This window comes from Salvelinus namaycush, chromosome 26 (genome assembly GCF_016432855.1).
Source record: "Salvelinus namaycush isolate Seneca chromosome 26, SaNama_1.0, whole genome shotgun sequence".
NCBI lineage: Eukaryota > Metazoa > Chordata > Actinopteri > Salmoniformes > Salmonidae > Salvelinus > Salvelinus namaycush.
In genome coordinates this window covers 26,369,705-26,392,313 of record NC_052332.1, presented here as the reverse complement: position 1 = coordinate 26,392,313, position 22,609 = coordinate 26,369,705, and the positions used below count along the sequence as shown (strand labels likewise).

The window sequence follows — 22,609 nt, the reverse complement described above, 5'->3', positions numbered from 1 at the left end:
TGTCACGCACAACTGAAAATGTCAACAAACATGGCTGTGATTTCAGCTGTCAATGGTGAGAATGGTTCTTGCATTACCCCCAGCACTTGAACACTCCAAGTCGTTCCTCCAAAGCAGACAAGTCATTCCTCAGATCACTCATGACATGAACGTAGCATGCATGTGCTCTTGGGAAGTGGGAAACTGGAAAGTTTCTGGAAAGTGGAAACTGGAAAGTGGAAGGTCGTAAAGCCGACATGATTGTGTTCAAGTGCTTTTGAAGTCGGACCAATTCTTCAACCAATTACATTTGAGCTAGCTTGATAAGCTAGCTAATATCAAAGTTAGCTAGCTTGCTTGACATTGACAATATGGTCAAAATTGGTTATCTACATTTTCCACTTTGATAAGTTTGTAATTAAAAAATATATATATTGTTATATTTTGGTTGAAAATGTAAAAGGTAAGTGTTGAAACGTCACAACTCGGCAAATCGTGCAGCATTCAAAACAACTGGAAACTCGGAACTGGGAACTCGGTGTGTGATTACTGGGGTGGCGTTAAGTGTTGAGGTGGAACAACTGAAATGGAAGATTCCCTGTATCTGTGAGGCCTGCCGTTTGGTGCGACACAGACGCGGTGGCGAGCGTGGCGGAACAGAGAAGACATTGTCTGTCCTTTTGTGTTTTGAAGCAGAGTCTTTACCTGACAAAGTCATGTTAGGATATGTCAGTTATCTTGTGAAAGCTTTTGTGCCGAATCCACTAAGGTGCAGTGTGTAGGAGGGAGATTCCAAGATGTGAGAAATGTGTAGGAGGGCATGGGACAAAGGAATGTGTAGTATTGGTGGAAAAAACAGTGTGTGTCAATTGTGGGGAGGCCCATGTTGCTGGGGATCAGAAGTGCCCAGTGCTAGAGATACAGGTTGAGGTTGCCGGGGTCAGAGTAGAATAGAAGGTGTCGTATGCTGAGGCAGTGAAGAGAGTAGAGGATGATGGGTCAAGGGTAAGTAGTAGGCCTAGGCCAGTGTAACGGATGTGAAATGGCTAGCTAGTTAGAGGGTACGCGCTAATAGCGTTTCAATCAGTTACGTCACTTGCTTTGAAACCTAGAAGTAGTGTTTCCCCTTGCTCTGGGGCTTTTGTGGAGCGATGGGTAACGATGCTTCGTGGGTGACTGTTGTTGATGTGTGCAGAAGGTCCCTGGTTCGCGCCCGTATCGGGGCGAGGGGACGGTCTAAAGTTATACTGTTACACCAATACAGACTGATGCGAATTGGTGCTTCAGTAAGGTTTTCTTCTTAACATTCATTGACATGTTTATCAGTTGTACCTCAGAAATGGAAGATAAATCCTAGCCACCGTGCTTCTACATCTGCATTGCTTGCTGTTTGGGGTTTTAGGCTGGGTTTCTGTATAAGCACTTTGTGACATCTACTGATGTAAAAAGGGCTTTATAAATCAATTTAATTTGAAATCACAGAAAATAGATGTTGTGGTGGCAGCTGCAGAAAAGTACTTGGGTGTACAAGGTTTTCCTGCAGAAGAGTTAGGTGTGTAGAATGAAAGAGGTGTAAGATCAGTTAGGGTCAAAGTAGTGGAATGTGGTATTTTTGTTTGTTATTTGTGTATGAAATAGTGGTATCTAAGTGTAGGGTGAGTTGGTGGAGTCTTTTTTCCCCTTTCCTTTTTATTTTTGTATCACAAAAGAACGTGATCGACCACACACTATTGCACGGTAGGTGGCGTGATGCACAAACAAATGTGCGAACGCCATGATACCAAAGAAGAAGAAGAAGAAAAGGAAGACGAAGAAGGAGGAAGTTGCCTGTCACGTGCAACGAACGCATGCGCAGATTATTTGTGTAGAGTGCATGTGGAGTGCAGGCCTGGACTGCGTCTCTACTCATAGTATGGTTTTTTCACACATTCTGATTCTTGGGCTAAAAAGTATGAAAGGGAAGAGCAAAGCAAAAGAAAATAATCTCTCTGTCCGTACTGGACTTGTATTCCCAATCGGAAGAATTCACAGACTTTTGCGGGCTGGGAAGTACGCCGAACAGGTCGGGTGTAGAGCTTCCGTGTTTTTGGCTGGGGTGCTGGAGTACTTGGTCAATGAAATCCTCAAACTGGCTGGAGACTCTGCTAGGGAGGCACACTCATCGCACATCAGCCCTCGTCACATTCCTGGACTACACAAACGACAAACTTTCACCAGAGTCTCTAAACCTCCAGACTGTTGATACTGATAGAGTTTAGGTTCTCCAGGTAGAGAATTCCGTATTCTGATGTGAAAACAGGTTTTCTCTCTGACCTGACATTGAAAGCGGCATTTACGAATCTTGCAGAAGTTATAATATGAATGAATAAGTACTGTCACAGGCTGCAGACAAATTAAGTGGATGCTTGTTTACACCTTCTTTCGGCAGACCTCTTCAATTACGTCATGTGCTTTAACCTATGAAAACGAGGTGCACCCAACTACTAAAGAAACACGCATAATAATCTAAACTACCTTGGAGTATGTTGTCGTTTTACCTCCATCGTTGGCCATCTCAATTTCAGTGTTTTCCTCTTTGGCCATCGATTTTTTTTATTTTTTATATAAAGGATAGCCTGTCTATGACATCTATGCCCTGGACTTGCAGCACATAGATGCATTCATTGTTGATTCAATCCCAGACATACCATTGAAAGGGAGGGAAATGTGCTATCTCCTACCTGGACAGTTTCTGATAAACAGGCTCCTCTGGTCGTTTTGGTTGAAGGGAAAGGCTGTGTTCAAATAGTAGCTGTACAGTGCTGTATGTGCAAATTCACTGGATTTGTTTTAGGGTGAGTGAGAAGGCACTGTGTTTGCAAGACAACCTATGACGATTAAAGCTACATGTCTTTTAACATTGTGTCATGGAGTGTCATCTCAAAATTGATAAGTTGATGGAGTTGCTTGGATGGGCCTCTTGACTGCAAGCCAAGGGTAAGAGGAGAACACTACTGTGGACACATCACATGAATGTAATCTGCACATACAGATTCTAACCACCCACCATACAAGGTAGACTACATTCATAGTGAGTTGGAGACACACAAATAATGTTTTGTAGGTCTCTTAAAATACAAATGCTTTGTGAAATGTCCACCAAGATACTCTCCACTCTGTTAGGTACCTGCAACTTCTGAGTAAATATGGTACTGTCTATTCTTCCACAAGTGCGAGTGTGAATTACACCATGACATTCTGGGGGCTCTAGAAATGGTTGTATGGCCCTATTAATAAAGATGTCATTTAAACGGTAAACATTTATTGCCTTTTAATGTGTCATGAACACAACTTGTCATAATATTTTCATCTGATTGTCAAACAAATCACTTCAAAAAGTAGGCTACCTGTCTGTTCGTCCATTCCAAAATAATTCCTGGATCCAAACTGCATGTCTACTCGTGCCATTTGATGAATGAATGGAGGTAGACATCTGTTACAGAACACCAAGAAGTGTTCCTAATGACATTCAGCTATGGTCATTGATTAGGCATTACATTAATTGATGCTTCTTGCTGACACATTTACATTTTTTGGTCAATTTGTTCACCCTAACACACACGGTCAACTTACTACACTAGGCTACAATGTGTATTAGCATGCCTTCAAATAGGCCTACCGGTAGCCAGTGATGTAGTGGTAAAAAAATTGGTGGGTAAACTGCTTGTCGCGGTAAAACAAAAAAAACTCCCTTTACAGTGAATTTTTCTGAAAAGGTTTGGATAACTGCGTTTACTTGCGTTTACCCTCCACCAGGCCAACACCACTGCCGGTAGCCTACCCTCTGCCGAGGCAATTTTACACATGAATACATGCAGAACGGGTAGACTACATTCAATATAATACATGAGTCGAATCAAAACATGTTTTACACCCTAGTTCATGAGTTGTCCATAATTCATGAGTTAATGCCTGGAGTCTTCACAGATCGTGACAAAACAATACCTTTCTTTCCATACGTTATTGACATTTATGACAGTGTTATTTGTCATTATTAGGCATATTAACAATTGACTTAGAAGGTTGAACTTAAACCCTGTACAAATCATGGATCTTGGAGATCTCGGAAAATGCACTGTAAGTGTAACTATGCCTTCATAACATTTCATTATGTTTCACCATGGAAACATTTCACACGGGCACACAAATCCAAAATAATCTGACCGAAATAATCACTTTATAGGTCTATTGTCATTATCGTGTAGCCAGCCTACATGTTGGATGGATTGGATGTGCATTGGTGTCTAGCTGTAAGCTAGTTGTCTAGTGATATTTTTGCCCATCGGCTGATCCAGGGAAGAAAACAACTATTGTTAAAAAATTATAAAGCTAAATAAATGGTCTACTATACTGAACAAAAATATAAACACATGTAAAAGTGTTGGTCCCATGTTTCATGAGCTGAAATAAAAGATCCCAGACATTTTCCATACGCACTGAAAGCTTATTTCTCAAATTGTGTGCACAAATTTGTTTACCTCCCTGATAGTGAGCATTTCTCTTTGCCAATATAATCCATCAACCTTGACAGGTGTGGTAAATCAAGAAGCTGATTAAACAGCATGATCATTACACTAGTGCACCTGTACCAGACAAATGGCAGACAGTGTGTACTGTATGGCGTCGTGTGGGCGAGCGGTTAGCTGATGTCAACGTTGTGAACAGAGTGCCCCATGGTGGAGGTGGGGTTATGGTATGGGCAGGCATAAGCTACGAACAACGAACACAATTACATTTTATCAATGGCAATTTGAATGCACATAGATACTGTGCATACTCACCAGACGTCACCCATTGAGTACGTTTGGGATGCTCTGAATCTAACAGATGCATATCTGTATTCCCAGGCATGTGAAATCCATAGATTAGGGCCTAAGGAATGTATTTCAATTGACTGATTTCCTTTTATGAACTGTAACTCAGTAAAATCTTAGAATTTCTTGCATGTTGTGTTTATATTTTTGTTCACTGTACTTCTGGGCACGGAGAACACCAGTACCTGCGTGTACCTGAAAAACAATGCAATGAGCGCTCTAAACAGCTGGCTGACAAAAGCAAACAATGATAAATCAATGGATAAATCTAGTGTTGGAATAAAGGCTATTTTTATCAAGGAGCCATAGCAATCAAATGGCAAAATTAGAACATACAAAGGAAAATCTATGCGGACAGGGGCTCAGCTGAGGCTGAAATCCAGCACTACTGAGTGGACAGTGCCTCCACATAGAAATAAATGGTTTAAACCATGACAGATAGATGGAGGTGTTTGTTTTTATTTACCACTGTAAAACATATTTAACACTACATTTTTAACAAATAGAGAATGGTTAAATTAGCATTATTTAGATGAGCATTTATGGGAGCTAACTTCTCATTCAGTGAAGCTGAGCTCCCCCTGGTTTCCCTGTAATTCGCACCTTGCCCACTAACTTCAAAACTGAAAGGCCACCACAGCACCGTTTTGCTGGTTTACTGCAATAGATTATACGCCCAATAGATGGTGCCAATGTGTTTTTCATATGCATTGGTGAAGTGAGTTGTTGTGACTTCATTATGATCACCTCAAAGACATTTGCTTTGAATTAGGCCAATATTTTTAGTCCAAGCTGTTATCAAATCAAATTTTACTGGTCACATACACATATTTAGCAGATGTTATTGCGGGTGTAGGAGAAAATGCTTGTGTTATCATTCCGACCTGGCTTTCTCTTTTATATGACTCTCCCCCCTCACATCTCTGTTATTCCTACTTTTACTACATCCTGTACATTTCTTTCCATATCTGCTTTCAATGCACACTGATGATTTTCCAGGGAAAGAAGATAAATGAATTAGACATCATTACATTATGCGGTTGGTATGTGCGAAGTTCAAACATTCAGAAGTCCAGGGTTCATGCACTTGGAGTCACAGACTACCTCCTCCCATGCATTTCAGATGCCAGACTTTATGAGGTTGAAAAGTACTGATCATTATGGGGTGGGAGTGAAACCAGAAGCTCCAGTGTAGTTGTGGGCCAGGGCAGTACAGTGTGAGAGGCTCCTCCTCCTGGATGCTGTGTATGGGCCTACAAGTATTTGGCAGCCTACGTGCAGAATGCCACGTAGCCTGTGGTGTGTGTATATGTGTGTGCTGCCCAGATTCAGTTCTAGACTCTTAAGTTGAGTAATGGAAACCTGCTGCCTATGAAAGAAAATAACATTGAAATTGTCTGTCTGGATGTTTATTTGTCTGCAGTGTAGAAGTGGCAACCTGGTTTCAAATGCTTGGTGATGGTGGATGTGAAAGTGAAGAATTGATAAAGAATTTGACTGAGATTGTAAAGGGGATATAAATTAGTAAATTGTGCCTGGATAGAAGACTTGAGGGGTTAAACAAATAAGCTGTATTGGGGTGAATGTGAGGAAGAGGAGGAGGCCATAATAGGATCACCACTATGCCTGCTGCCTCATTTTCTACTGTTGACAAAGGTTTCTTATCAAAACTTTTTATTTATTCTTTAGTTGATTTTGCTGTCCATAAGTGGCAGTCTTTGAATAATTCTTAGTGTGTCCACTAGGCTGTCTGGGCCCAAAGTCAGAAAACGAGAATTCCAGCAACGTGGACAAACGAACTGGGTTAATGGCTTGCAGATGTGGTTCCACTGTCTAGGGAACACTGTGCTGCCCTTAACGGAGAGAGTGGAGTCTGCATGGGAAGTGATTCAATGAGTTACGAGGAAAAACAACCATGACCCATACAGATGGTTCTGTTTCGGTGGACCAAGAAGAACCAACCCAAAAACACCTGCGCATAATTTTTACTTTTTGGGGAACTTATGGTATGTTACTTTAGTATGCTGAATCATAAGAGTCTAGTCTCTGCAATCAAATCATGTCCAAAACATAATCAAAATGAATCATCCAAATGTCTTCCCTCTTCTTTCTCTGGAAAGATAGGCCATCTGTTGGATTTTACTGGAAATAGAACTCTACTTATAAGAAATCTATGTAGCATATACGACCTAATGGAAAACTTTACATTTGAGTCATTTAGCAGACGCTCGTGATCTTAAGATAGCTATTTGGCACCACCACATACAGTGCATTGCAAAATTATCCAGACCCCTTGGATTTCTTCACATTTTATTGTATTACAAAGTGTGATTAAAATGTATTTAATTGTACTTTTTTGTCAACAATCTACACAAAATACTCTGTAATGTCAAAGAGGAAGAAAAAGTCTAACATTTTTTAAAGATGAATAAAAGTTAAATAACTAAACAATAGTTGTTGCATAAGTATTCAGCTTCCTTAGTCAATGCATGTTAGAAACACCTTTGGCATCAATTATAGCTGTGAGTCTTCTTGGGTAAGTCTATAAGAGCTTTTCACACCTGAATTGTGCAATATTGGTCCATTATTCTTTAAAAGATTCTTCAAGCTCTGTCAAGATCATGGCTAGCCTGCAATTTTCAAGTCTTGCCATAGATTTTCCATCAGATTTAAGTCAAAACTGTATATTGGCCACTCAGGAACATCCACTGTCTTGTAGGTAAGCAACTTCAGTGTAGATTTGGCCTTGTGTTGTAGGTTATTGTCCTGCTGAAAGGTGAATTCCTCTCCCAGTCTCTGGTGTAAAGCAGACTGAAGCAAATTTTCCTCTAGGATTTTGCCTGTGCTTAGCTCCATCCCGTTTCTTTTTATTCTGGAAAAACTCCTCAGTATTTGCAGATGTCTAGGATAGCCATACCCATGATGCAGCGACCACCATGCTTGAAAATAAGGAGGCAGTTAATCAGTATTGTGTTGTGTTGAATTTGCCACAAACATAAGGCATTGAATTCAGGCCAAAAAGTTTATTCATTTTCTGTGTTTTTTTGCAGTTTTACTTTAGTGCCTTGTTGCATACAAGATGTTTTTTTGAATATTTTTATTCTGTATATTTGTATCATTTCTTCACTGTCATTTAGGTCATTATTGTGGAGTCACTACAATGTTGTTGATCCATCCTCAGTTTTCTCCCATCACAGCCATTGAACTCTGTAGCTGTTTTAAAATCACCAATGGCCTCATGATAACATCCCTGGGCAGTTTCATTCCTGTCCTGCAGCTCAGTTCAGAAGGATGAATGTATCTTTGATGTGTCTGGGTGGTTTTATACATCATCCACAGCATAATTATTAACTTGATCATGCTTATAGAGATATTCAATATCTGATTTGTTATTTTTACCCATCTACCAATCATTGTCCTTTATGAGGCTTTCTAAAACATACCTGGTCTTTGTAGTTGAATCTGTGCTTGAAATTCAATACTTGACTGAGGGACCTTGCAGATGTTGTATGTATGGGGGTTGGAAGTATTATTCATTCAAAAATCATGTCAACCCTTATTATGTGATTTGTTAAGCCAAATTTTATAGCTGAACTAATTTAGGCTTTCCTAAACAAAGGGGCTGAATACTTATGCAACAACTATATTTTAGTTATAATATATATATATTTTTTTTTTTAAATATACATTTTCCTCCACTGACACAATGTTTTACTCATCCCATATGTATATACTGTATTCTACAGTATTCTAGTCAATGCCACTTCGACATTGCTCGTTCTAATATGTATATATTTCTTAATTCCATTATTTTACTTTTGAATTCATCTTTATTGTTGTGAATTGTTAATACTGCACTGTTGATAATACTGCACTGTTGAAGCTAGGAACACAAGCATTTCGCTACACCCGCAGTAACATCTGCTAAATATGTTTACGCGACCAATAACATTTGATTTGATATACTTGCCACTTTCTACTTTTACTTTTGAGGGCCCTGTAAACGTCAATAGATAATTGTATCCCCATGGTTGTCATTGTTGCTTATTTTAGATTGAACTGTGTGTCTTGATTATATCTGAGGCCGATGGCTACTCCACCTCACTGGATTAAATGTCTGCTATACATCTCTGCGTTTTAGACAATTCCAAGACGTTCCGAGGGAGGACACATTTTGGGGGAGATCAAATCATGCCTCTTGGCTCTGATTCGCCTTTAGAGAGCTTACACAAGGAATGATGTCAAGTCATGTGACTCTGGTCTGAAACGTGCAGAGAAGACTATTTTATAATTCAGTACTGGCCAGCCAATTCTATAAATTTGGATTTTTCCACAGTGTGTGGTCTATGTCAATGACCAATTCTAAGAAGATTTAGGGACAAAAAAAATTATATGGTCAATTATTATAATTATCGGAGGTCATAAACAAGTGCTTCTTTCCAGATTGTCTCTTTGTGTGGTCGATGAAAAGGCCTTCGTGGACACATTGATTAGCCAAAAAAAACTGCAACGTACCATACTGTTTAATTAATAATTACTAATAGAAAGTGCCCAGTCCCCAATGGAAAACATCCCTGTTACAAAACTATGGGACAGTAAGAAACCAGATGCATTACTTTAGTTTGCTACAATCTGCCCCCTAGTGTAAAATGTGGGTATGGAAATAATATAGCTGCCCTTTAGTTTCAGGATATGTAAGATAAGATCTTAGTGTGTCTTTTTTTGTATATATTTTTTCACAGAGTATGCATTTTGATAGTGTCCAGCAGTGTTGACTGTGGATTGAGAGATTATTGCGTTCTGGTGATTTTTTATCTGGTACTGCAGTACAGTCAGGGCTACTGTGGTCAGTCATTTAAAAAATACATTTCCGAGACGACTAGACAGAGAAAAATGAAAACCATTGATTAAGGTAACCCAACTATATATTATGTCCCTAGTGTTAACAACAGGGAAGTGTTTTCTTTGGCAGACTGCAAGGGAAGAGTAAAAGTTCCCGATATGTTCAGGACTTTGGGTATCAACGTGGTCATACTGCAATCTGAGGCGACAATGAAACAGTCCCAAATGAAAGAACAGAGACCGCAATTTGTTTATTGCATATAATAACTGCTGCATAAATTCATATAGCAACGCTTAAAAATAAGAGCAACACATTGCCAAAAAAGGACCAAAGGGAAAGAAGCTGGATTTTTTTGTTCAGTTTTGGTTTATGTGAGTGAACATCACAATGACATGTTTACATTTTAGAGCTCCTGTGAGAAAGTTGTGCAAATACCATTTTGGCACGATGAGGTTGCACTTTTGTCAGAGGTCATCCAACAAAGTAAGTGCTATTTATCCTAACATTTGCGTTCCTGCTGATCTGGCCAAGGAGCTTGTTATTTTCTTATCACATACTATAAGAAATAGGCCTACTGTTGCAAAATCAGAATTGTTTTAAGTAGTCTGACTTTATAAAATTGTGCGTGCGTGTGTGTGTTCTCTCCCAGATTTATTTCCTGGGTGGGGTAATTGCAGAAAGGCATTGTGACTGTGATTATGTGCTTATACTGTGATGTGCTTTTGCAAGCCCTAAGCAGTCATTAGCAAAGTCCACACATCAGTGATTCCACCTGGATGACCAAGGTGACATAGGGATTATTTTACTAACTGAGGGACCTGTTGAAAATGCTTCATATATAAATATTTGTAATTTAACTGTTTAGTTAGTTAACATGTTTAGTTTGTAGGCTACACATCTGCAACTCATGTTAATTACACTGCACATGTCTGACAGTTATAATAACGTCAGACAGTGCAAGAAAAACATAACACATGGTTTTATATTATCAAACTCTGGAGTAGACCCATTAAGAGGGTCGGCGTCAAGTAGCCTATCCATCCAGTTGTTACATGAGCACCATGCCATTCTGGGCTTGTCTAACAACGGAATTAGAAACTTCATATGTTCAACTCCTCCTCCTCCCCACTCTTAGCGCATCTGCTAGGCTCTGGACAGAACGATGTGAGGTTGCGTGGAGAACATAGCAATACTGGTGCAGGTTTTTCAGCATTTAATGTAGTGTAAATTAGACTTACTTTGAAAAGTAATTGAATGTACTTTATTTTCAACGGGAAAATGATATACCACGTAAAGTAAAATATTAGTAATTATCCGTCATAACCTATTTAGTTGAATTAGTTGTATTATGGGAGTGCGTTCATTTGTCACGCTTTATGCGTGTGCACACGTATGTTTATTTGTTTGCATACCGCAAACTGTCCAATCTCAGCGGAATCCACCAGAGACAAGGCCAGGAAATAACCAAGCCGCAGGTACATTACGGCAGACAATACAATGGGCGCACAACGGTAAAGTTTTTAGCCTTCTGAGTCACGGCTCGGAATATCGACCACCAAAGCAAAGAGGCGCCGATAAAGAGCAAGCCCAGGAGAGACCTGTCACCATCATTAGCGATGGGGAAGCCAACAAACCCTCTGATTCATCGAGACCGCTTCCCTCATCTATTCACACAGTGTCCGGCGCAGGAGCGCGCCCGCGCTGGATACCACCTCGAGTTCCAAGGCCCCCTAGGGGACAGGGGCACCAGCATCAGGATGCCCATCCAATTGGCCATGCAGAAACGAAGGCAAATGGCACGACGAATGGGACACAGGACAAACCGTCCCCATCGCCGAGAAGAGAAGACATGATGGCAGGGGATGATCCTTACAACCCATACAAGACCTCAGATTCAGATAATCCTTACTACAATTACTATGACGTGTACGAGAGTCCCAGACGCAGAGAGAGACCTGGATATGGCACAAGGTACCATCAGAACGGTAAGAATGGTTGAATTGGTTGGAATTTGAGATGCATTTTCTGCAGAATTATTTCCCCAGTACATGTCACTTTAAAAAGATAAGTTCTGTTCCATTGTTTTTCTTCATATAACATTAACTTGTGATTAAGACAAATACATATCCTCTAGGTCTGCCTGATCTTGTGCCAGATGCATACTATGTTCAAGCCTCTGCATATGTCCAGAGAGTTCCTATGTACAACCTCCGATGTGCAAATGAAGAGAACTGCTTGTCAAGGTACTATTGGAACAAACATTACGGATTTAAAGAGAAGGTTATTGTCCAACAACTTCAATGTGTGAGCCAGATTGTGTGAGTTGTAACTCTTGAGCGTTTGTGGTTTAAGGTTGCCCTAAATAGAATCCTGCTGCCAGTTGTAAGGGTCGACCGGTAGAATTCAACAAACCGTTTAAACACTCCTCAGTTTACATGGAGAAATCATCGCTAGTCAAACTGGTAAACTCATTATCAAAACAAACGCAAACAACCATATCCTTCTCGAAAGGAATCACTACTCGCTGTACCAAACCTTTCCCAGAAATGTAAGACCAAACGCTTTATTTAAAATAAGGTATTTGGATTATAAATGCACTCTATTCAATTCTGTGTCCAAAGTGTATTCAGTTTGTGATGTTGTGTTGGTGTGGCAGTTCAGCCTACAGAGCAAGAGACTATGACACCCGCATGCTTCTGAGGTTCCCACAACGTGTGAAGAACCAGGGGACGGCTGACTTCCTGCCAAGCAGACCGCGCTACTCCTGGGAATGGCACAGTTGTCACCAGTGAGTCTCTCCCAGTCTATCTATATGACTTTCCACCTATGTCCAGATCTGTATGTTTCTCTGTCAGTTACACAAACACTGTATAATTTGTGCTGTTCTTTCTTTTTCCTTCTCCGTCTTACAGAGTAGATTCATGTCCTTCTATTGATCATTAACATACTGGTCTCATCAGACTCATTGGTCTGTCAAATATAGCAATGCAACAATGTATGGCAATGTATTTGACTCCAATTTCCACATCAAAATATTTGACTCCAAAACATAACTTGTATTGCACATGAGAAATGTGATTCCTGATGTGTAGCCAGAACCTTCAGAGAGTGAAGTCTATAATCTATATACATTCAAAATATGCCAGTTCTCTTGATTCCATAGAAGTCTGCATTTCACATTACCTCAGCCCATAGCTATGCTCTGAATGTAACGGAATTTGTCCTCCTCATCTGACGAGGAGTAAGAAAGGTCGGACCAATGCGCAGCGTGGTAAGTGTCCATTATATTTAATAATACTGAACACGACAACAATACAAAAATAAAAGTGAATAGATAAGAAAACCAAAACATTTCCGTGTGGAACACACAAACACGGAAGACAACCACCCACAAAACACAACAGAAAACAGGCTACCTAAATATGGTTCCCAATCAGAGACAATGACTAACACCTGCCTCTGATTGAGAACCATATCAGGCCAAACAAAAAACCCAACATAGAAACACAAAACATAGATAACCCACCCAACTCACGCCCTGACCATACTAAAACAAAGAAAATACAAAAGAACTAAGGTCAGAACGTGACAGTACCCCCTCCCCCCCCCCAAGGTGCGGACTCCGGCCGCAAACCTGAACCTATAGGGGAGGGTCTGGGTGGGCATCTGTCCGCGGTGGTGGCTCTGGCACTGGACGTGGACCCCACTCCACCATAGTCTTAGTCCGCTTCAGTAGCGTCTTTAGAGCGGCGACCCTCGCCGCCAACCTAGGACTGGCAACCCTACTAAAGGGCCCCACTGGACTGAGGAGCAGCTCCGGACTGAGGGGCAGCTCCGGACTGAGGGGCAGCTCCGGACTGAGGGGCAGCTCCGGACTGAGGGGCAGCTCCGGACTGAGGGGCAGCTCCGGACTGAGGGGCAGCTCAGGACTGAAAGGCAGCTCCTGACTGGCGGGCGGCTCTGGCGGCTCCTGACTGGCGAGCGGCTCTGGCGGCTCCTGACTGGCGGGCGGCTCTGGCGACTCCTGACTGGCGTGGTGCCACTGGTGCGTGGTGCCGGAACTGGTGGTACCGGGCTGGGGACACGCACCTCAGGGCGAGTGCGGGGTGCAGGAACTGGAGGCCTGGTACGTGGTGCCAGCACCGGAGGGCTGGTGCGTGGGGCTGCCACAGGAGAGCTGGTGCGTGGGGCTGCCACAGGAGAGCTGGTGCGTAGAGAAGGCACCGGATAGACCGGACCGTGGAGGCGCACTACAGGTCTCAAGCACCGAGCCTGCCCAACCCTACCTGGCTGAATGCTCACCGTAGCCATGCCAGTGCAGCGAGGTGGAATAGGCAGCACTGGGCTATGCACACGTACAGGAGACACCATGCATAGGGCTGGTGCCATGTACCCCGGCCCGAGGAGACGCACTGGAGACCAGATGCGTAGAGCCGGCTTCATGGCACCTGGCTCGATGCCCACTCTAGCCCGGCCGATACGAGGCGCTGCTATGTACCATACCGGGCTATGCACACGTACTGGAGACACCGTGAGCTCTTCCGAATAACACGGTGTCTGCCCGGACACTCGCTCTCCACGGTAAGCACGGGGAGTTGGCTCAGGTCTCCTACCTGGCTTAGCCACACTCCCCGTGTGCCCCCCCCAATACATTTTTGGGGCTGCCTCTCTGGCTTCCAGCCGCGCTTTCGTGCAGCCTCCTCATACCGCCGCCTCTCCGCTTTCGCTGCCTCCAGCTCAGCCTTTGGGCGGCGATATTCACCAGCCTGTGCCCAGGGTCCCTTACCGTCCAGAATCTCCTCCCAAGTCAATTTTTCCAGATATCGCTGCCGCTGCTGCTGCCCGTTACCACGCTGCTTGGTCCAGTTGTGGTGGGTGGTTCTGTAACGGAATTCGTCCTCCTCATCTGACGAGGAGTAAGAAAGGTCGGACCAATGCGCAGCATGGTAAGTGTCCATTATATTTAATAATACTGAACACGACAACAATACAAAAATAACAAAGTGAATAGATAAGAAAACCGAAACAGTTCCGTGTGGAACACACAAACACGGAAGACAACCACCCACAAAACACAACAGAAAACAGGCTACCTAAATATGGTTCCCAATCAGAGACAATGACTAACACCTGCCTCTGATTGAGAACCATATCAGGCCAAACAAAAAACCCAACATAGAAACACAAAACATAGATAACCCACCCAACTCACGCCCTGACCATACTAAAACAAAGAAAATACAAAAGAACTAAGGTCAGAACGTGACACTGAAGTAAGTCACATAATGTACTAACATCAAGTATGGGGTACATTTGGCAGAGTTCCAATTAACATATTGATTTACATCCTATAGTTGGTTTTTGTACAACTGATTTGTAAGTCTCTGTCTCATTGACTGGATCTTGACCTGAAACCTTAAAATATGCATTCCTCAGCATTGGAACAACATGTTTTAATTTTTCTACAGTGCATGTTTGATTGAATGCCAGCCAAAGTGATAACCAAGTTATTGAATCAGTTATTTTACACTGATCAACCTCCATTGTCCTGATTCTCTCCAGACATTACCATAGCATGGATGAGTTCAGCCACTATGACCTGCTGGATTCTGGTGGGAGGAGTGTGGCTGAGGGACACAAGGCCAGCTTCTGCCTGGAGGACAGCTCCTGTGACTACGGCTACTACAGACGCTTCGCTTGCACCTCACACACCCAGGTTACCAACACAACCCTTGTTGCTTTATGTCATGTTGACAATCCGACCCCAGGAAGACTAGCTGTCACCATTGCCGTCGGCTAATGGGGATCCTAATAAAAAAATACATCATAAATGTCCAACCATGGATGATTTTCCTTCTTTATCTCGTCTCTCAACGAATAACTGGACAGTGCCAATTTTGCTCTTCTTGTATGTCTAGATTGTATAACTAGTTGTTTAGTACCAGGGTATGATGTCCAGCAAAACACATACATGCAGTTAAATACTCTGCAGGGTTGGGGTCAATTCCATTTAAATTCCAGTCAATTCAGAAAGTAAACCAAATTCCAATTCCACATGTTCCTCATTTAAAAGAATTGAACATAAATGGAATTGGAATTTCAATGTTCTTCTTGAAAATTACTGGAATTGAAATGGAATTGACCCCAACCCTGATACTCTGTAATGGCATGTAGGTGCTTCATACTGTTGTCTAATCAGAGGTTTCATGTTGCTCCTTTGGTTATAGGGCCTGAGTCCAGGATGTTATGATACCTATAATGCAGACATCGACTGCCAGTGGATTGATATTACAGATGTGAAACCTGGGAACTATGTCCTGAAGGTTTGTCACAAAAACAGATGACATTATTGGCACTTTGTAGCTGAACACTGTGTCACATATTCCCATACCATCTCTAGGAAGAATTTCCATTGTTTTTATGAAACGCTATGAAACATTTGTACTTCTACCCTTTTTGCTCTTTTTGTGTTTTAGATCAGTGTGAACCCCAGCTATCAGGTTCCAGAGTCTGACTACAGCAACAACATTGTGCGCTGTGAGGTCCGCTATACTGGCAACTACGCCTATGTGTCAGGATGTCATGTCTCACAGTGAGTCTTGAAACCCCTCATCTCATTTTGCATAACATTGTGCATGCTTTTTATAGTAGGAGTCGGGAGTAGGACTAGGTCTAGGAAACCAGCCCAAGTTTCAACACATGATTACTCAGCATCTTATTCACTGTAGTGTGCCAGACAGTAATCCTTTATAAACTTATTGTGACCATCTAATAATCAGAACTCACATTACAGGAAATATTATGCTGTGTGTTTTGTTGTATGTGCTGTATGTGATGAAATTCTTTATTATTTTCTTCTCAGCTATTAAGAAGGGGATGTCACTCTCCAAACCACTGAGAAGCAATTCTGTGAAAACTCCATAGCAGCAAATGACAGCCAATTCCTTGTACAAATTTGTGGATAAAGCACACATGGATAACTGCAATTATGTAAAAATGGCCATACTCTTACCAAATTGACAGTTGACCAATTTTTCCGGTTAATGTAAAATTAAAAACTCTAAGGTTCATTTTATTCCTAAATTAAGCATGTTTTTGTAAAGCCATTCTGTATGTTCAATGAGGAGGTAATAAAATCTGGATCTAATTACTTGATAGGTTTAGAATTAAAAGTATAGCCTCTATATTACATAGCCTATAGTTGGTTTTTAAAGGTCTAAACCAAATACATTGAATTTCAGATGTTAAAACCCCACCAAAATTTGAAATGGCTTGTTTTTTACATATCGATACAATTTTCTTTAACCATGGCTTATTTCCCTCATCGTTGTATGTGTTTTACATCAGACATATCATCCCTTTAATCCATTCTTTCGATAATTATTCACATTTGCTTGCTATAGCTTGTATGTTTACAACTCAAGTTCAATGTCACTTTAGATTTTTTTTATGACCTTAAGGGGTTGGAAATTGGTATATATTAGCAGTACACAGATGAATTTTTTGTAGGCCCAGGAATCAACTTCCAAAAATGAAATTTTGCATGAAATTAGTTATAAATATTCTCTCAGTCCCATTGCAAAATGTGTAGAATTGCAGCAAACTTTGCTTTAAAACTGCAACATTTTCTCTACGCCCCATGGCAAAATGTGTAGAATTGCAGGAACTTAACTCTAAAATGTGTCCTCTGTCAAGAGGTGGGCCACTAAAATGTTTTGCTCACAAGTTGCCCATCCCTGAGTAAAAGTATTGCCCATATAGTACTGGATACTGTACATACTGTGCCTGTGCTCTGAACCAAATATTCCAGCAGAATTAGGATTCATTTGTTTTGTGAAATGCTTTTACTTATGGTTAGTCTGCTAGCTATCTCTTTTGTCCTGTTTTGTTTGATATTTATGCAATGAAAAAGCTCATATAACTGCACCGTTTTGATGTATTCCAGGAAATCTACTTGAATAAATCATTGTGACATTCATTGTGATTTTGTTTTCTTATTTAACCCCTCGAAATATATTGTAGCTGGTTTTCACACAGTTGATTAATTTGAGATACAAATTATGTTGGTTAATTGATTAATGAGGCTCGCGGTCGTAATACCTCTCCACCCAAGTAGAGAGCAGCAGTGTGACTTTATTGCACTTCCATACGCTACAGTCAAAACAAGAAGAAGAACCCGTTTCAACAAAATGTATCTAGCTAGCTAGCTGGCTCCCTAAACCCCCCTATGTGTTTGCAAGTTCATATATATCTGGGGGTTTCATGCATTTAGTGTTGGAGGTGTTTTTCGAAAATGCATAACGTCAGGATTTTCATTCCATCGTTCCGTTCAGAGGACAATCCGATTGAGAAAGGGTACACGGTAAGAGATCTTGAATGTCCTCTGCACCAGTAACGTTAAGCCTGTGCAAAAACCGCAGAACCACAATCATAGCATTGCAGGTTTGCAACACATGGTTGAAAACAAACCAAGAGTATCTTAGCTACTTCAATTTGGGCAATGTTAGCTACTATCAAGGCAAACTTGACGTGACTAGAGTGGGAGTAGAGAAGACCCCGGTTGGGAGCAATCCATTCTAGGAATTTTGACCAGCGACCTTAAAAACAGATTTTGACTGGTAGCCCTGACAGGGTGTGAAACTCCCTACTGTTTCATTTTGATAACAAAGTCACGAAAGAGCAGTTTTGTCCAACTAGTGTATTGTTTTAAATGGCTATGACTGTCAAATGTGAATTTGTTCAAATCATTGTCATATCTTTCGTACGTTCACATTAATTTAACATTTCCTAACCATGACTGTGGTTCTTTTTCATCTTCAGGTCTTTAAAATTGACGTGCTAATGAATGGCAGACAGCATACAGTGAAGAAGCGCTACAGTGAATTTCATAATCTCCATAAAATAGTGAGTTTTTGCGTACCATTGATTATTTTCTGTCATGGCCATGCAAAAGACTGACTTCTATTCTTGGTGCAAGAACAGAGCCCACTTTACTTTCTAAACATATATTGTACTCTGCAACATCCTGAGCCATCATTGTCAATGATATTGTAAGGCTGGTCTAGGTTTGTGGGGTGATAATTAGTGGAATCGGCTTGAGCTAGGCTTTGAAAGATTCCTCTACCCTCATCCACAGATTGCCATGTGACCATGCTCAATTTGATATTTGCTTCTTTCAGCTGAAGAAGAGTATGACGCCTCCTGAGATTCCCTCTAAGCATGTACGGAACTGGATTCCCAAAGTTCTGGAGCAGAGAAGACATGGTCTGGAACTCTATCTACAGGTAATGAGAATAAAACCACATGGCTACACTGACTAGATATTCTGAATCCACACACTCTCAATCTTTTGTATCAATAGGACCACTTTGACCTTTTTCCCCTGACTTCCATTTGCTTTTGTTTTTCTTGTGTCCGTTATTCCAGACTATAATTATGGAGAATGAAGTTCTCCCAAAGATATTCCTGGATTTCCTCAACATCCGCCACTTTCCCTCACTGACAAAAACAGAAAGTTGTGGGTGAGTTTTTATACAATGTGCCCTATAAAAGCGAGGCTACTTTTAGAACATCTCATCTGGGAAAGAAAATGGTTCCTCTAAATAATATCCCCAAACTGATTTTCAATCTTGCATTTTTTTCTTTCTTTAAAGGTCATTTGAAACTGAATCTGAAGAGGCAAGGTTTGTTAAGTGATTTTATGTTGATTAGATTTATAGTAGTGAATGTGTTGTAGGCTAACTCCAAAGTATAATGTCAAAATGCAATTTCAGATTGCTAACTATTCTGAATAATTTTGTCAGAACATTGGCTTTATTAGACTTGTGAAACTTCTCATTCTCCTCTCTGGTCTCTCTAGTAAACTGACCCACCAACCAGCAATGCTCTACCGTAGAGACCCCTACATGCTCCCGTCCACCCACGGTAACATATCTTTACACATCTTCAGGCTGCCCATGAATATACAATCAATATGTTTGCAATATTAAAGATCTATTTTGTCCTATTTAATCAAGTCAAGTTTATTTGTCATATGCACAGGATACACAATGCTCCCCCCCAATAATGCGACAAATAAGAATATTTAAAAAAAAAATGTAATACAATATGTAAATAGAAGCTCATTAGAATACAAATGTATCATGTAAATACAATAATCATTTGAAGCGGGAATGTAATATTGTACAGAACAAATCAGTTTTACTTTGCTTTTTTTCTCCCCATAGATACATTTTCAAATGTTGTCATAGAAGGAGTGATACATGGAATATTCTACCCAGACCTTCAACCAAGGTAGAGTTACTGTATGCCAGCTTGGAGGACTTACTACTAACTCATGAAGAGAAAGAGAAGATTAAGAAATGAACAGCTTGTAAGAGTCTCAATTTTGTAAACATTCTAATAGTTGTGTGTTTATGATATATTTTGTGGTTTGTTTCTGTGTTAATGGATATCTTGATAATATTTTAAATGAAACGCCTCAAAGAAATGCATTTTCTGAATGATTGTTATTCAAAGATGAACACTATCATGATGTTATGACAACATTTAAGATTATGCATATATTCAGCCTCATGGACTCACAGGCTGTATCCATCTACTAATGGTCTTTCACTCAAATTAAGGTGAGACCTTGAAGTTTTACACAGTGAAATAACATTACTTGGTCAAACACTTAACTCTAATATACTAGCTATGAATTAATGAAGGGCAACCGATCAAACACGTCAAACAGGTGATTAAAAAGCTGAAATATATAAAAAGGGAAACTGAACTTGTACTGTCAGTGTAATAAGATGTCTTATGTTGGTCTGCCTTATCTCAACTTTGAGTGTGTCCCTTTTATTTTAGAGCAATGTGGTTCATTGCTGCTCTTTTTGAACGTGGGACTGCTGCTGTAAACCTACTGGGATTGCTGCTGTAAACCTACTGGGATTGCTGCTGTAAACTTACAAGGCCATTTACACGCCAGTCAGTTTTGATCCAATTTAAAGTGACTGAAGCAATACAGATCTAAACTCTTCGTGATGCTGTAGTGTTCCGCATATGGTAATGCTGTGTGTGTAATTGATAAGCCTCATACACAGTTGATGCATTTTCGTAGTAAGTCAAGCTTAGTTGGTCTAACATTACTTTGCGCTTGTCATTCATTAGACAATTATGGATGGCTAATAATATAGATACTCTGAAAGACATGAGGATGGTCTGGACATTTTATTGACTAGAATGCTCTGCTATCCTTGATATTTCTATCCGATGTGGTCTCTGAATTGAGACCGGGTGAACATTAACGCACTTAAAGATAGAATCCTTTATTAAAACAACAGGGGTAATCCTGCATCTGTTTCAGTAAAAAGCTGAGGGATGGGGCAGGAGAAATGTTGCCACTCAAAATTCATAGAACTATGGATGCAAGGACTGACCATCTTTGATATCAACATTTGTTTTAACTATGTTTTGAGGATAGTTTGTTTACATTTACAAACATTGGATTGAAACACGCTTATATTTTTGGTTCTGATGGGGTACGGCTGTTAGACATTTTTAAGTTGTATTTTTCAAGAATCAATGGGTATGTAAGGGATAAACGCCAACTTTCAGTACATTACCTTGGAAATAATGGATGATGCAGTCCCTTTCGAGGTTAATTTTTCCAGGGTAATGTACAGAACAGAGGTGTTTACTCTGCTTATATCACAGTTGCCAAAGAAAACAATACTAAAGCACACATTTTATAGGTAAAAATAGCACGTTTGAGTATATTTTCATTTTGATGTGTGATTTCACCTGGTAATAACTAAGGATTCTAGCTTTAAAGTAGAGGATTTTCCATTTGTTAAATGAAAAGTAAACTTGGGTTAGTTGAGCAGCCATGTATAGAACCGTCCACTTCAACTGAGATAAAATCATGCCTGTGTTGACAAATCCTGCAAAAAAATGTTTTGTATCTACTTTGTATATGTATGTCCTGTACAGTATGTATCTTGTGCCATGACTCCCTACCAGTAATGATACTGTAGCACTTTAGGCAGAGCACAGTAATCTGTAAAGTATCATGATTAAGACTGATGGCAATAAAGCATGACATTTCCATAATGGTTTCTTTTTTTCTCAAATCATTTCCCCTATGTTTTAAGGTTTACAAAATCTGAAACATGCATGGGCATGAGCTTTTAAGTTCAAACACTGAGAATGCCATTTATTTCATGTTCAGGCTCTTTATTTGAAAAGTACCAACTGCATTTTGGAATGCAAATGGTGACAATGTTTAACAATGTTCATAATTTGGCCTCCAGAGTAAAGCTACAGGTAAGAGCCAAAATAATGGAAACTCTTGAGTAAATGAGGGATACAAAGTATATTGAAAGCAGGTGCTTTCACACATGTGTGGTTCCTAAGTTAATTAAGCAAATATCATCCCATCGTATAAAAATGCTGGGCATGCCATTATTTTGGTTACCATGGCTATGCCCCGAATGCCCCCATCCACAGGACATGAGTGGTCACCAACTGGTTTGATGAGCATGACATTTATGTTAACCATATTCCATGGCCATCTGTCACCAAATCTCAACCCAATTGAACACTTGTTGAAGATTCTGGAGCAGCGCCAGAGACATTGATTTCCACCACCATCAACTTCTCGAAGAATGGAGTCGCCTCCAACATGAGTTCCAGACGCTTGTAGAATGTATGCCATGGTGCATTGAATCAGTTCTGGCTCTTGGTGGCCCAACACCCTATTAACCTATGAGTCAAAGGATCATTTTGCTATTTGATTTGGCCTTACTGCTATTAGCCCATACAAACGCAATGAATAACAGATTCACTACATGGAACAACTTTCCCAAATAAAACTCTAAAAAGAAGTTTGTTCTGAAGTGTCTATCCTATATCTGAGAGATATAAAAATCAGGGGGGGAAAATTGGGACG

General features: G+C 40.5%; 2 protein-coding genes across 3 annotated transcripts; both read left to right on the top strand.

Annotated features, from left to right (window-relative positions):
- Nucleotides 1-10,796: 10,796 nt before the first annotated feature.
- On the top strand, nt 10,797-18,582 carry LOC120021310 (protein-lysine 6-oxidase-like). Of its 2 annotated transcripts, none has more exons than XM_038965011.1 (7): nt 10,797-11,660; nt 11,810-11,918; nt 12,332-12,463; nt 15,238-15,391; nt 15,903-15,998; nt 16,152-16,267; nt 18,496-18,582. In XM_038965011.1, the coding sequence occupies exons 1-7, from the start codon at nt 11,024-11,026 to the stop codon at nt 18,515-18,517; spliced, it is 1,266 nt and encodes a 421-aa protein (XP_038820939.1). In that variant the 5' UTR covers nt 10,797-11,023; the 3' UTR covers nt 18,518-18,582. The 2 variants fall into 2 exon arrangements, with proteins under 2 accessions (XP_038820939.1, XP_038820940.1); XM_038965012.1 differs by lacking the exon at nt 18,496-18,582 and adding an exon at nt 16,538-17,653 and having other exon boundaries at nt 10,798-11,660.
- LOC120021311 (sorting nexin-24-like) lies at nt 17,850-21,771 on the top strand. The gene is made up of 7 exons (XM_038965013.1): nt 17,850-18,037; nt 18,496-18,579; nt 18,855-18,959; nt 19,102-19,196; nt 19,329-19,358; nt 19,535-19,599; nt 19,902-21,771. The coding sequence occupies exons 1-7, from the start codon at nt 17,969-17,971 to the stop codon at nt 19,970-19,972; spliced, it is 519 nt and encodes a 172-aa protein (XP_038820941.1). The 5' UTR covers nt 17,850-17,968; the 3' UTR covers nt 19,973-21,771.
- Nucleotides 21,772-22,609: the final 838 nt, after the last annotated feature.

Coding starts and splice junctions, on each gene's coding strand:
- LOC120021310 (XM_038965011.1), top strand. CDS start 11,024: ATGGGAGTGCGTTCATTTGTCACGCTTTATGCGTGTGCACACGTATGT. Junction 11,661..11,809: donor CACAAGGTACCATCAGAACG/GTAAGAATGGTT, acceptor CATATCCTCTAG/GTCTGCCTGATCTTGTGCCA. Junction 15,392..15,902: donor CTTGCACCTCACACACCCAG/GTTACCAACACA, acceptor CTTTGGTTATAG/GGCCTGAGTCCAGGATGTTA.
- LOC120021311 (XM_038965013.1), top strand. CDS start 17,969: ATGCATAACGTCAGGATTTTCATTCCATCGTTCCGTTCAGAGGACAAT. Junction 18,038..18,495: donor CGATTGAGAAAGGGTACACG/GTAAGAGATCTT, acceptor TTTCATCTTCAG/GTCTTTAAAATTGACGTGCT. Junction 19,600..19,901: donor CATGCTCCCGTCCACCCACG/GTAACATATCTT, acceptor TTCTCCCCATAG/ATACATTTTCAAATGTTGTC.